The sequence below is a fragment of the Oncorhynchus keta genome, unplaced genomic scaffold (assembly GCF_023373465.1).
Source record: "Oncorhynchus keta strain PuntledgeMale-10-30-2019 unplaced genomic scaffold, Oket_V2 Un_scaffold_6846_pilon_pilon, whole genome shotgun sequence".
Taxonomy (NCBI): Eukaryota; Metazoa; Chordata; class Actinopteri; order Salmoniformes; family Salmonidae; genus Oncorhynchus; species Oncorhynchus keta.
In genome coordinates this window covers 96,338-112,599 of record NW_026290990.1, presented here as the reverse complement: position 1 = coordinate 112,599, position 16,262 = coordinate 96,338, and the positions used below count along the sequence as shown (strand labels likewise).

General features: G+C 44.5%; 1 protein-coding gene and 1 long non-coding RNA gene across 46 annotated transcripts in view; one reads left to right on the top strand and one right to left on the bottom strand.

The window, feature by feature from the left end:
• Positions 1–16,262, bottom strand: part of wdr93 (WD repeat domain 93) — a 99,960-nt gene that overhangs the window by 47,414 nt on the left and 36,284 nt on the right. For 2 of the 3 annotated variants that reach the window (XM_052517324.1, XM_052517325.1), the window contains 4 exons: positions 13,243–13,468; positions 11,453–11,513; positions 7,478–7,634; positions 2,131–2,329 (listed from right to left, as the gene is read on the bottom strand). In XM_052517324.1, the coding sequence (XP_052373284.1) occupies positions 2,131–2,329; positions 7,478–7,634; positions 11,453–11,513; positions 13,243–13,468 (643 nt within the window). Of the gene's footprint in view, positions 1–2,130; positions 2,330–7,477; positions 7,635–11,452; positions 11,572–13,242; positions 13,469–16,262 lie in introns of those variants that run through there. The other variant, XM_052517326.1, reaches the window with a different exon arrangement.
• LOC127929356 (uncharacterized) lies at positions 14,056–15,978 on the top strand. 43 transcript variants are annotated; one of them, XR_008134646.1, is made up of 5 exons: positions 14,056–14,606; positions 14,738–14,836; positions 15,068–15,100; positions 15,167–15,601; positions 15,691–15,978. It is a non-coding gene; the product is annotated as an uncharacterized LOC127929356 (long non-coding RNA). The 43 variants fall into 43 exon arrangements; XR_008134630.1 differs by having other exon boundaries at positions 14,056–14,276; positions 14,574–14,606; positions 14,738–15,601; XR_008134641.1 differs by lacking the exon at positions 14,738–14,836 and adding an exon at positions 14,870–14,935 and having other exon boundaries at positions 14,056–14,309; positions 14,969–15,601.

The window sequence follows — 16,262 nt, the reverse complement described above, 5'->3', positions numbered from 1 at the left end:
GAGGGGGAATGCAGAACATTGCTTCCACATGTTACTGGGGGAGAGAGGGGGAATGCAGAACATTGCTTCCACATGTTACTGGGGGAGAGAGAGGGGAATGCAGAACATTGCTTCCACATGTTACTGGGGAGAGAGAGGGGGAATGCAGAACATTGCTTCCACATGTTACTGGGGAGAGAGAGGGGAATGCAGAACATTGCTTCCACATGTTACTGGGGGAGAGAGAGGGGGAATGCAGAACATTGCTTCCACATGTTACTGGGGGAGAGAGGGGGGAATGCAGAACATTGCTTCCACATGTTACTGGGGGAGAGAGAGGGGGAATGCAGAACATTGCTTCCACATGTTACTGGGGGAGAGAGAGGGGGAATGCAGAACATTGCTTCCACATGTTACTGGGGGAGAGAGAGGGGGGAATGCAGAACATTGCTTCCACATGTTACTGGGGGAGAGAGGGGGAATGCAGAACATTGCTTCCACATGTTACTGGGGAGAGAGAGGGGGAATGCAGAACATTGCTTCCACATGTTACTGGGGGAGAGAGGGGGAATGCAGAACATTGCTTCCACATGTTACTGGGGGAGAGAGAGGGGAATGCAGAACATTGCTTCCACATGTTACTGGGGAGAGAGGGGAGAGGGGGGAATGCAGAACATTGCTTCCACATGTTACTGGGGGAGAGAGAGGGGGAATGCAGAACATTGCTTCCACATGTTACTGGGGAGAGAGAGGGGGAATGCAGAACATTGCTTCCACATGTTACTGGGGGAGAGAGAGGGGAATGCAGAACATTGCTTCCACATGTTACTGGGGGAGAGAGAGGGGGAATGCAGAACATTGCTTCCACATGTTACTGGGGAGAGAGAGGGGGAATGCAGAACATTGCTTCCACATGTTACTGGGGGAGAGAGAGGGGGAATGCAGAACATTGCTTCCACATGTTACTGGGGGAGAGAGAGGGGAATGCAGAACATTGCTTCCACATGTTACTGGGGAGAGAGAGGGGGAATGCAGAACATTGCTTCCACATGTTACTGGGGAGAGAGGGGGAATGCAGAACATTGCTTCCACATGTTACTGGGGGAGAGAGAGGGGAATGCAGAACATTGCTTCCACATGTTACTGGGGGAGAGAGAGGGGGAATGCAGAACATTGCTTCCACATGTTACTGGGGGAGAGAGAGGGGGAATGCAGAACATTGCTTCCACATGTTACTGGGGGAGAGAGAGGGGGAATGCAGAACATTGCTTCCACATGTTACTGGGGGAGAGAGGGGGGAATGCAGAACATTACTTCCACATGTTACTGGGGGAGAGAGAGGGGGGAATGCAGAACATTGCTTCCACATGTTACTGGGGGAGAGAGGGGGGGGAATGCAGAACATTGCTTCCACATGTTACTGGGGGAGAGAGGGGGGAATGCAGAACATTGCTTCCACATGTTACTGGGGGAGAGAGAGGGGGAATGCAGAACATTGCTTCCACATGTTACTGGGGGAGAGAGAGGGGAATGCAGAACATTTACATTCTGTCATAACATGTTCTTGTTAGACACCAGGAATACTATGGAAATGAGAAGGGCCTCAGTCTGGGACGAGTCAACAGGACGGCCGTGAGTTGGGGAGGAGTGAGGGATTTGGGCCGAGGTCAGATGAAGTGAGAAAGAACAGGCATCACTAAAGTCCTGTCCAGCAACAGAGATGTTTTGGCTGTCCAGATGTGCAAGGAGGAGACTCAGCATAGGAGGAAGGGTAAATTCCAGTGCTTGTTTAAATACGTTTTTGTCTGTTCAGCTGTCTGACCCATTGGGTGAATACATTTGGTTTGAGCTTTTCCTACCGTTAGTTTGTACTCTGTTTATTTAGAACCGAACACAGTATTAAATAGCGGTTGTTTCACACTCGGATGTCATCAACTCTGTTTCAGCAACTAGTGTTTAACAGGAACAAACTATCAGAGATTCATTTTGCCGTGTCTGGATGAGTCCAAACTGATCTGGGAAGACAACATATTATTGTGATAATGGCGTTTAGCTGTAGGTACAGTAATAGCAGTTGGACTGACAGTTGTTCCTGCACCTAGAAAGGCTAAATGAATCAGTTCTTAAACAGAGCTGAGCCTGTAAACAAACCTTTGTTGGAAATAGAGGTTGCATGTTTCCTCCAAGTTAGAGGTGGCTGTCCCTGATTGGCCCTGGGGTGATGATGCCCTGCCAACATATTCGTGTCTGTACGGCTTGACGACAGCAGCATCTCGGAGACGGAACACAAAGAGTCGACTCCCTCTGTCCTCCCCCTCCTCCCCACTGTCAGGACCGGGACGCTGATCACCTGGGGGGGAAGGAATTGCTTAATATCCCACCATTAAAACTGAATTGAGTTATTTTATATAATAGTTAAAGGCTATGTTGATATCCTGTAGGTCAGTAACTACCAGCAACATTACTAACTACCAGCAACTTTACTAACTACCAGCAACATTACTAACTACCAGAGCTGTTACTATCTACCAGCAACATTACTAACTACCAGCAATATTACTATCTACCAGCAACATTACTAACTACCAGCAACATTACTATCTACCAGCAACATTACTAACTACCAGCAACATTACTAACTACCAGAGCCGTTACTATCTACCAGCAACATTACTTTCTACCAGAGCCGTTACTATCTACCAGCAACATTACTAACTACCAGAGCCGTTACTATCTACCAGCAACATTACTAACTACCAGAGCCTTTACTATCTACCAGCAACATTACTAACTACCAGCAACATTACTAACTACCAGCAACATTACTATCTACCAGAGCCTTTACTATCTACCAGCAACATTACTAACTACCAGCAACATTACTAACTACCAGCAACATTACTAACTACCAGCAACATTACTAACTACCAGAGCATTACTATCTACCAGCAACATTACTATCTACCAGCAACATTACTAACTACCAGAGCTGTTACTATCTACCAGCAACATTACTAACTACCAGCAATATTACTATCTACCAGCAACATTACTAACTACCAGCAACATTACTATCTACCAGCAACATTACTAACTACCAGCAACATTACTAACTACCAGAGCCGTTACTATCTACCAGCAACATTACTTTCTACCAGAGCCGTTACTATCTACCAGCAACATTACTAACTACCAGCAACATTACTAACTACCAGCAACATTACTAACTACCAGAGCCTTTACTATCTACCAGCAACATTACTAACTACCAGCAACATTACTAACTACCAGCAACATTACTATCTACCAGAGCCTTACTATCTACCAGCAACATTACTAACTACCAGCAACATTACTAACTACCAGCAACATTACTAACTACCAGCAACATTACTATCTACCAGAGCCGTTACTATCTACCAGCAACATTACTATCTACCAGCAACATTACTAACTACCAGCAACATTACTATCTACCAGCAACATTACTATGTACCAGCAACATTACTATCTACCAGCAACATTACTATCTACCAGAGCCGTTACTATCTACCAGCAACATTACTATCTACCAGAGCCGTTACTATCTACCAGCAACATTACTATCTACCAGAGCCGTTACTATCTACCACCAACATTACTATGTACCAGCAACATTACTATATATCAGCAACATTACTATCTACCAGCAACATTACTATCTACCACCAACATTGCTAACTACCAGAAACATTACTAACTACCAGCAACATTACTATCTACCAGAGCAGTTACTATCTACCAGAGCCTTTACTATCTACCACCAACATTGCTAACTACCAGCAACATTACTATCTACCAGCAACAGTACTATGTACCAGCAACATTACTATGTACCAGCAACTTTACTATCTACCAGCAGCATTACTATCTACCAGAGCCGTTACTATCTACCAGCAACATTACTAACTACCAGCAACATTACTATCTACCAGAGCTGTTACTATCTACCAGAGCTGTTACTATCTACCAGCAACATTACTAACTACCAGAGCTGTTACTATCTACCAGAGCCGTTACTATCTACCAGAGCCGTTACTATCTACCAGCAACATTACTATCTACCAGCAACATTACTATCTACCATAGCTGTTACTATCTACCTGCAACAATACTATCTACCAGAGCCGTTACTATCTACCAGCAACATTACTAACTACCAGAGCTGTTACTATCTACTAGCAACTTTACTATCTACCAGAGCTGTTACTATGTACCAGCAACATTACTATCTACCAGCAACATTACTATCTACCATAGCTGTTACTATCTACCTGCAACAATACTATCTACCAGAGCCGTTACTATCTACCAGCAACATTACTATCTACCAGAGCCGTTACTATCTACCAGCAACATTACTATCTACCAGCAACATTACTATCTACCAGAGCCGTTACTATCTACCACCAACATTACTATGTACCAGCAACATTACTATCTATCAGCAACATTACTATCTACCATCAACATTACTATCTACCACCAACATTGCTAACTACCAGCAACATTACTATCTACCAGAGCAGTTACTATCTACCAGAGCCTTTACTATCTACCACCAACATTGCTAACTACCAGCAACATTACTATCTACCAGCAACAGTACTATGTACCAGCAACATTACTATGTACCAGCAACTTTACTATCTACCAGCAGCATTACTATCTACCAGAGCCGTTACTATCTACCAGCAACATTACTAACTACCAGCAACATTACTATCTACCAGAGCTGTTACTATCTACCAGAGCTGTTACTATTTACCAGCAACATTACTAACTACCAGAGCTGTTACTATCTACCAGAGCCGTTACTATCTACCAGAGCCGTTACTATCTACCAGCAACATTACTATCTACCATAGCTGTTACTATCTACCTGCAACAATACTATCTACCAGAGCCGTTACTATCTACCAGCAACATTACTAACTACCAGAGCTGTTACTATCTACTAGCAACTTTACTATCTACCAGAGCTGTTACTATGTACCAGCAACATTACTAACTACCAGCAACATTACTATCTACCAGCAACATTACTATCTACCAGAGCTGTTACTATGTACCAGCAACATTGCTATCTACCAGCAACATTACTATCTACCAGAGCTGTTACTATCTACCAGCAACATTACTAACTACCAGCAACATTACTATCTACCAGAGCCGTTACTATCTACCAGCAACATTACTAACTACCAGCAACATTACTATCTACCAGAGCCGTTACTATCTACCAGCAACTTTACTAACTACCAGCAACATTACTATCTACCAGCAACATTACTATCTACAGAGCCGTTACTATCTACCAGCAACATTACTATCTACCAGAGCTGTTACTATGTACCAGCAACATTACTATCTACCAGCAACATTACTATCTACCAGAGCTGTTACTATCTACCAGAGCCGTTACTATCTACCAGCAACATTACTATGTACCAGAGCCGTTACTATCTACCAGCAACATTACTATGTACCAGAGCCGTTACTATCTACCAGAGCTGTTACTATGTACCAGCAACATTGCTATCTACCAGCAACATTACTATCTACCAGCAACATTACTATCTACCAGAGCTGTTACTATCTACCAGCAACATTACTAACTACCAGCAACATTACTATCTACCAGAGCCGTTACTATCTACCAGCAACTTTACTAACTACCAGCAACTTTACTAACTACCAGCAACATTACTATCTACCAGCAACATTACTATCTACAGAGCCGTTACTATCTACCAGCAACATTACTATCTACCAGAGCTGTTACTATGTACCAGCAACATTACTATCTACCAGCAACATTACTATCTACCAGAGCTGTTACTATCTACCAGAGCCGTTACTATCTACCAGCAACATTACTATGTACCAGAGCCGTTACTATCTACCAGCAACATTACTATGTACCAGAGCCGTTACTATCTACCAGCAACATTACTATCTACCAGCAACATTACTATCTACCAGAGCCGTTACTATCTACCAGAGCCGTTACTATCCACCAGAGCCGTTACTATCTACCAGCAACATTACTATCTACCAGCAACATTACTAACTACCAGAGCCGTTACTATCTACCAGAGCCGTTACTATCTACCAGCAACATTACTATCTACCAGCAACATTACTAACTACCAGCAACATTACTATCTACCAGCAACATTACTAACTACCAGCAACATTACTATCTACCAGCAACATTACTAACTACCAGCAACATTACTATCTACCAGAGCCGTTACTATCTACCAGAACCGTTACTATCTACCAGCAACATGACTATCTACCAGCAACATTACTATATACCAGCAACATTACTATCTACCAGCAACATTACTAACTACCAGAGCCGTTACTATCTACCAGAGCCGTTACTATCTACCAGCAACATTACTAACTACCAGAGCCGTTACTATCTACCAGCAACATTACTATCTACCAGAGCCGTTACTATCTACCAGAGCCGTTACTATCTACCAGCAACATTACTATCTACCAGAGCCTACCAGAGCCGTTACTATCTACCAGAGCCGTTACTATCTACCAGAGCCGTTACTATCTACCAGCAACATTACTATCTACCAGAGCCGTTACTATCTACCACCAACATTGCTAACTACCAGCAACATTACTATCTACCAGCAACAATACTAACTACAGAGCCACTACTAACTACCAGCAACATGACTAACTACCACCAACATTGCTAACTATCAGCAACATTACTATCTACAGAGCCACTACTAACTACCAGCAACATTACTAAATAGCAGCAACATTACTAACTACAGAGCCACTACTAACTACCAGCAACATTACTAACTACAGAGCCACTACTAACTACCAGCAACATTACTAACTACAGAGCCACTACTAACTACCAGCAACATTACTAACTACCAGCAACATTACTAACTACCATCAACATTACTAACTACAGAGCCATTACTATCTACCAGCAACATTACTAACTACCAGCAACATTACTAACTACCAGCAACATTACTAACAACCAGCAACATTACTAACTACCAGCAACATTACTAACTACCAGCAACATTACTAACTACCAGTCACATTACTATCTACCAGCAACATTACTAACTATCAGCAACATTACTAACTACCAGCAACATAACTTACTACCATAACTGATCATATTGTTGCAAAGAGTTCTGGGATATTAGAATCCTGTTGTCTTAAACGTTGTCATCCTCAACTCAGCACTAAACTAAATCCAGAAATAATCTAGATTAAAATATGTATAAAATATGCTTTCAAGATACACTATTGGCCATTGTTCCAGAACCTCTTATGAACAGAGGCTTCAGAACCATGCAACACGAACGTTGGTTTAGTATAATTGGTCCATGTCATATAAATCTAAGCAGAGTATGAAATTAAATGTTTATCTTTTTTGTCTTGCAAGACGTTCCAGTACCTGGTATGAGCAGAGACTGCTGTGTGGGGTCCAGTAGAAACACAGGATTCCAGGGATTGGCCAGGAGATGAGTGTCTGGGAGGGAGAAGCAGCACACTACTCTCCTGTCTACCATGTCTTGGAGGAGGATCTTCCCATTCCTCTGCATGATCAGAGCCTGTTAACCAGGGACCATCAGAAACATGATCAGAGCCTGTTAACCAGGGACCATCAGAAACATGATCAGAGCCTGTTAACCAGGGACCATCAGAAACACGATCAGAGCCTGTTAACCAGGGACCATCAGAAACACGATCAGAGCCTGTTAACCAGGGACCATCAGAAACACGATCAGAGCCTGTTAACCAGGGACCATCAGAAACATGATCAGAGCCTGTTAACCAGGGACCATCAGAAACATGATCAGAGCCTGTTAACCAGGGACCATCAGAAACACGATCAGAGCCTGTTAACCAGGGACCATCAGAAACATGATCAGAGCCTGTTAACCAGGGACCATCAGAAACATGATCAGAGCCTGTTAACCAGGGACCATCAGAAACATGATCAGAGCCTGTTAACCAGGGACCATCAGAAACATGATCAGAGCCTGTTAACCAGGGACCATCAGAAACATGATCAGAGCCTGTTAACCAGGGACCATCAGAAACATGATCAGAGCCTGTTAACCAGGGACCATCAGAAACATGATCAGAGCCTGTTAACCAGGGACCATCAGAAACATGATCAGAGCCTGTTAACCAGGGACCATCAGAAACATGATCAGAGCCTGTTAACCAGGGACCATCAGAAACATGATCAGAGCCTGTTAACCAGGGACCATCAGAAACATGATCAGAGCCTGTTAACCAGGGACCATCAGAAACATGATCAGAGCCTGTTAACCAGGGACCATCAGAAACATGATCAGAGCCTGTTAACCAGGGACCATCAGAAACATGATCAGAGCCTGTTAACCAGGGACCATCAGAAACACGATCAGAGCCTGTTAACCAGGGACCATCAGAAACATGATCAGAGCCTGTTAACCAGGGACCATCAGAAACATGATCAGAGCCTGTTAACCAGGGACCATCAGAAACATGATCAGAGCCTGTTAACCAGGGACCATCAGAAACATGATCAGAGCCTGTTAACCAGGGACCATCAGAAACATGATCAGAGCCTGTTAACCAGGGACCATCAGAAACATGATCAGAGCCTGTTAACCAGGGACCATCAGAAACATGATCAGAGCCTGTTAACCAGGGACCATCAGAAACATGATCAGAGCCTGTTAACCAGGGACCATCAGAAACATGATCAGAGCCTGTTAACCAGGGACCATCAGAAACATGATCAGAGCCTGTTAACCAGGGACCATCAGAAACATGATCAGAGCCTGTTAACCAGGGACCATCAGAAACATGATCAGAGCCTGTTAACCAGGGACCATCAGAAACATGATCAGAGCCTGTTAACCAGGGACCATCAGAAACATGATCAGAGCCTGTTAACCAGGGACCATCAGAAACATGATCAGAGCCTGTTAACCAGGGACCATCAGAAACATGATCAGAGCCTGTTAACCAGGGACCATCAGAAACACGATCAGAGCCTGTTAACCAGGGACCATCAGAAACATGATCAGAGCCTGTTAACCAGGGACCATCAGAAACATGATCAGAGCCTGTTAACCAGGGACCATCAGAAACATGATCAGAGCCTGTTAACCAGGGACCATCAGAAACATGATCAGAGCCTGTTAACCAGGGACCATCAGAAACTGATCAGAGCCTGTTAACCAGGGACCATCAGAAACATGATCAGAGCCTGTTAACCAGGGACCATCAGAAACATGATCAGAGCCTGTTAACCAGGGACCATCAGAAACATGATCAGAGCCTGTTAACCAGGGACCATCAGAAACATGATCAGAGCCTGTTAACCAGGGACCATCAGAAACATGATCAGAGCCTGTTAACCAGGGACCATCAGAAACATGATCAGAGCCTGTTAACCAGGGACCATCAGAAACATGATCAGAGCCTGTTAACCAGGGACCATCAGAAACATGATCAGACCATCAGCCTGTTAACCAGGGACCATCAGAAACATGATCAGAGCCTGTTAACCAGGGACCATCAGAAACATGATCAGAGCCTGTTAACCAGGGACCATCAGAAACATGATCAGAGCCTGTTAACCAGGGACCATCAGAAACACGATCAGAGCCTGTTAACCAGGGACCATCAGAAACATGATCAGAGCCTGTTAACCAGGGACCATCAGAAACATGATCAGAGCCTGTTAACCAGGGACCATCAGAAACATGATCAGAGCCTGTTAACCAGGGACCATCAGAAACATGATCAGAGCCTGTTAACCAGGGACCATCAGAAACATGATCAGAGCCTGTTAACCAGGGACCATCAGAAACACGATCAGAGCCTGTTAACCAGGGACCATCAGAAACATGATCAGAGCCTGTTAACCAGGGACCATCAGAAACAACAGCAGTCAGATCTGTTCTGTCAGATAGAGGAATGTATTTAAGTGTCACTCCACAATGATCCAAACCCCAGATGTTTTGTCTCCACATTGTGGACCACTAACAGGGAGTTATGAGACTGTAAAAGTCGCTCCAGTTCCATATCAGAAGATTATTCTAGAAGATGCAGAATAAGTGGACCTATTAGGACACGTACCCATTAAGCCCACTTCAAACTTTGGATAACAAAATTATCATAAATCATTCTGCTGTTGAAATGCAACTTAATTACTTAAAAATCATACAATGTGATTTTCTGGATTTTTGTTTTAGATTCCGTCTCTGACAGATGAAGTGCACCTCTGATAAAAATTACAGACCTCTACATGCTTTGTAAGTAGGAAAACCTGCAAAATCATCAGTGTATCAAATACTTGTTCTTCCCACTGTAGTCTCCACATTGACTCTGTACCGGTACCCCCTGTATATAGTCTCCACATTGACTCTGTACCGGTACCCCCTGTATATAGCCTCCACATTGACTCTGTACCGGTACACCCTGTATATAGTCTCCACATTGACTCTGTACCGGTGCCCCCTGTATATAGCCTCCACATTGACTCTGTACTGGTACCCCCTGTATATAGCCTCCACATTGACTCTGTACCGGTACCCCCTGTATATAGCCTCCACATTGACTCTGTACCGGTACACCCTGTATATAGCCTCCACATTGACTCTGTACCGGTATCCCCTGTATATAGCCTCCACATTGACTCTGTACTCCCCCCCCACCCTGTATATAGCCTCCACATTGACTCTGTACTCCCCCCCCACCCTGTATATAGTCTCCACATTGACTCTGTACCGGTACCCCCTGTATATAGTCTCCACATTGACTCTGTACCGGTACACCCTGTATATAGTCTCCACATTGACTCTGTACCGGTACACCCTGTATATAGCCTCCACATTGACTCTGTACCGGTATCCCCTGTATATAGCCTCCACATTGACTCTGTACTCCCCCCCCCACCCTGTATATAGCCTCCACATTGACTCTGTACTCCCCCCACCCTGTATATAGCCTCCACATTGACTCTGTACTGGTACCCCCTGTATATAGTCTCCACATTGACTCTGTACCGGTACCCCCTGTATATAGTCTCCACATTGACTCTGTACCGGTACCCCCTGTATATAGCCTCCACATTGACTCTGTACCGGTATATAGCCTCCACATTTACTCCGTAACGGTACCCCCTGTATATAGCCTCCACATTGACTCTGTACCGGTACCCCCTGTATATAGCCTCCACATTGACGCTGTACCGGTACCCCCTGTATATAGACTCCACATTGACTCTGTACTCCCCCCCCCATGGATAGACAACAGCGAAACAGAGAAACACACTAGTCCAGCATCACAACATCTAATGAGACTGAGAGATGGACCTGGTGGCCAGAGAGAGTAATAATATCATAACATGATAAAGCTGGTTTACCAGGCGCTGGAGGAACGGAACAGCAGCAGTCACCACAGGGAAACAGCCTGGATCTGATGGTCTGAAACATAGTAGACAGGAAGTTATAGAGGGAGGGGAAACAGCCTGGATCTGATGGTCTGAAAGATAGTAGACAGGAAGTTATAGAGGGAGGGAAACAGCCTGGATCTGATGGTCTGAAAGATAGTAGACAGGAAGTTATAGAGGGAGGGGAAACAGCCTGGATCTGATGGTCTGAAACATAGTAGACAGGAAGTTATAGAGGGAGGGGAAACAGCCTGGATCTGATGGTCTGACAGGAGAGACAGGAAGTTATAGAGGGAGGGGAAACAGCCTGGATCTGATGGTCTGAAACATAGTAGACAGGAAGTTATAGAGGGAGGGGAAACAGCCTGGATCTGATGGTCTGACAGGAGAGACAGGAAGTTATAGAGGGAGGGGAAACAGCCTGGACCTGATGGTCTGAAAGATAGTAGACAGGAAGTTATAGAGGGAGAGGAAACAGCCTGGATCTGATGGTCTGACAGGAGAGACAGGAAGTTATAGAGGGAGGGGAAACAGCCTGGATCTGATGGTCTGACAGGAGAGACAGGAAGTTATAGAGGGAGGGGAAACAGCCTGGATCTGATGGTCTGAAACATAGTAGACAGGAAGTTATAGAGGGAGAGGAAACAGCCTGGATCTGATGGTCTGACAGGAGAGACAGGAAGTTATAGAGGGAGGGGAAACAGCCTGGATCTGATGGTCTGAAACATAGTAGACAGGAAGTTATAGAGGGAGGGGAAACAGCCTGGATCTGATGGTCTGAAACATAGTAGACAGGAAGTTATAAACCCCACCTCTTTAAGGAATACCTAGGATAGGATAAGTAATCCTTCTCACCCCCCCTCCTTTTAAGATTTAGATGCACTATTGTAAAGTGACTGTTCCACTGGATCTCATAAGGTGAATGCACCAATTTGTAAGTCGCTCTGGATAAGAGCGTCTGCTAAATGACTTAAATGTAAATGTAGGAGAAACAGCCTGGATCTGATGGTCTGAAACATAGTAGACAGGAAGTTATAGAGGGAGGAGAAACAGCCTGGATCTGATGGTCTGAAAGATAGTAGACAGGAAGTTATAGAGGGAGGAGAAACAGCCTGGATCTGATGGTCTGAAACATAGTAGACAGGAAGTTATAGAGGGAGAGGAAACAGACTGGATCTGATGGTCTGAAAGGAGAGACAGGAAGTTATAGAGGGAGGGGAAACAGCCTGGATCTGATGGTCTGACAGATAGTAGACAGGAAGTTATAGAGGGAGGGGAAACAGCCTGGATCTGATGGTCTGAAAGATAGTAGACAGGAAGTTATAGAGGGAGGGGAAACAGCCTGGATCTGATGGTCTGAAACATAGTAGACAGGAAGTTATAGAGGGAGGAGAAACAGCCTGGATCTGATGGTCTGACAGGAGAGACAGGAAGTTATAGAGGGAGGGGAAACAGCCTGGATCTGAGGGTCTGAAACATAGTAGACAGGAAGTTATAGAGGGAGGGGAAACAGCCTGGATCTGATGGTCTGAAAGATAGTAGACAGGAAGTTATAGAGGGAGGGGAAACAGCCTGGATCTGATGGTCTGAAAGATAGTAGACAGGAAGTTATAGAGGGAGGGGAAACAGCCTGGATCTGATGGTCTGAAAGATAGTAGACAGGAAGTTATAGAGCTCTGCATCATGTTTCTATCAATGCTTATGTAATGTAACTTGGTATGGGTTATTCAAGTTAACCTTGTGTAGAACAGAATACTGTAAACCTTTCTGATAGTTGTGTGACATTATGAGAGTCCAGTCCTCTTCCTGCGTCGACTCGATGACATGCTCCACTCTTACAGGTGACCAGTAGATGGACCTGTGTGCTGCTGTGGTTCGGAGCCTGGCTGTGTAGGGTATCCTCAGTAGCCGTACTAGGCCAGTAATCCACAAATATTATGCTGCTGAACACACTGTCTGCTTCCACTGAGACAACAGACAGAGGTAGACCTACATAATGGAGGAGAGAGATGAGAGACTTACTGCACATAGTCATTCACTTAATCCAATTAGGAAATAAATCCATACAGCGCAGCTAGGTCCTTACACAGATAACAAATAGGCTCCAGGGTCTGTACATATTAAATGGAAACTTATAACTGAGGTAAACAAAACAAAGAAATAAGAAAACATTTACTTTGAAATATTATGGTTGTGTGGTTTTTACCAAGGGCCTCATTTATAAACGTTGCGTATGCATCAACATGACATTTACATTTAAGTCATTTAGCAGACGCTCTTATCCAGAGCGACTTACAAATTGGTGCATTCATCAAAATATATCCCAAAACATGCACTGGTTCAGGCACAAGTTGGCATTCATAAAAACTGAACTTGATATTAAATAAAGGTTCAATAAAAAATAAAATATGAGAATGTGCTTATCCTCACGCAAACTTTAGACCAATGGTCACCAACCGGTCAATCGACTGGCCGATCTTCAAGGCATTCCTAGTCGACCACCAAACATTTCAGTAGAAAAGCCAACGATAAAGACTGGCACTCCTTTTTGTTTTTATTCATATAGGTGCACTTGATTCATAAGCCCTGTTGACGGTAGGTGCACTTGATTCAGAAGCCCTGTTGACGGTAGGTGCACTTGATTCAGAAGCCCTGTTGACGGTAGGTGCACTTGATTCAGAAGCCCTGTTGACGGTAGGTGCACTTGATTCAGAAGCCCTGTTGACGGTAGGTGCACTTGATTCAGAAGCCCTGTTGACGGTAGGTGCACTTGATTCAGAAGCCCTGTTGACGGTAGGTGCACTTGATTCAGAAGCCCTGTTGACGGTAGGTGCACTTGATTCAGAAGTCCTGTTGACGGTAGGTGCACTTGATTCAGAAGTCCTGTTGACGGTAGGTGCACTTGATTCAGAAGTCCTGTTGACGGTAGGTGCACTTGATTCAGAAGCCCTGTTGACGGTAGGTGCACTTGATTCAGAAGCCCTGTTGGAGGTAGGTGCACTTGATTCAGAAGTCCTGTTGACGGTAGGTGCACTTGATTCAGAAGTCCTGTTGACGGTAGGTGCACTTGATTCAGAAGCCCTGTTGACGGTAGGTGCACTTGATTCAGAAGTCCTGTTGACGGTAGGTGCACTTGATTCAGAAGCCCTGTTGAAGGTAGGTGCACTTGATTCAGAAGCTCTGTTGACGGTAGGTGCACTTGATTCAGAAGTCCTGTTGACGGTAGTGCACTTGATTCAGAAGCCCTGTTGACGGTAGGTGCACTTGATTCAGAAGCCCTGTTGACGGTAGGTGCACTTGATTCAGAAGCCCTGTTGACGGTAGGTGCACTTGATTCAGAAGTCCTGTTGACGGTAGGTGCACTTGATTCAGAAGTCCTGTTGACGGTAGGTGCACTTGATTCAGAAGCCCTGTTGACGGTAGGTGCACTTGATTCAGAAGTCCTGTTGACGGTAGGTGCACTTGATTCAGAAGTCCTGTTGACGGTAGGTGCACTTGATTCAGAAGCCCTGTTGACGGTAGGTGCACTTGATTCAGAAGTCCTGTTGACGGTAGGTGCACTTGATTCAGAAGCCCTGTTGACGGTAGGTGCACTTGATTCAGAAGCCCTGTTGACGGTAGGTGCACTTGATTCAGAAGCCCTGTTGACGGTAGGTGCACTTGATTCAGAAGTCCTGTTGACGGTAGGTGCACTTGATTCAGAAGTCCTGTTGACGGTAGGTGCACTTGATTCAGAAGCCCTGTTGACGGTAGGTGCACTTGATTCAGAAGTCCTGTTGACGGTAGGTGCACTTGATTCAGAAGCCCTGTTGACGGTAGGTGCACTTGATTCAGAAGCTCTGTTGACGGTAGGTCTGTAGCTAAATTGAGTGCCGCTGGCCAATCGGATAGCTCAAATCACTGTGTGATACTAGCCTACAGCTTCCACGATCCCTGCCACAGCAAGGTTTGATACTAGCCTACAGCTTCCACGATCTCGGCCACAGCAAGGTTTGATACTAGCCTACAGCTTCCACGATCCCTGCCACAGCAAAGTTTGATACTAGCCTACAGCTTCCACGATCCCTGCCACAGCAAGGTTTGATACTAGCCTAAAGCTTCCACGATCCCTGCCACAGCAAGGTCTGATACCAGCCTACAGCTTCCACGATCCCTGCCACAGCAAGGTCTGATACCAGCCTAAAGCTTCCACGATCCCAGGCCACAGCAAGGTTTGATACTAGCCTACAGCTTCCACGATCCCGGCCACAGCAAGGTTTGATACTAGCCTACAGCTTCCACGATCCCTGCCACAGCAAGGTTTGATACTAGCCTACATAAGATCTCATAACTTTTAAACCATGATCAGAGAACGGACTACAGCAAAGAGCTGCTGTTTTTATGAGTGAATTCATGTTTAAGTTTTTATTCACTACTGTCAACACTGTTTTAATTCATTACTGTCAACACTGTTTTTATTCACTACTGTCAACACTGTTTATATTCATTACTGTCAACACTGTTTTATATTCACTACTGTCAACACTGTTTTTATTCACTACTGTCAACACTGTTTTTATTCACTACTGTCAACACTGTTTTTATTCACTACTGTCAACACTGTTTTTATTCACTACTGTTTTTATTCACTACTGTCAACACTGTTTTTATTCACTACTGTCAACACTGTTTTTATTCACTACTGTCAACACTGTTTTTATTCACTACTGTCAACACTGTTTTTATTCACTACTGTCAACACTGTTTTTATTCACTACTGTCAACACTGTTTTTATTCACTACT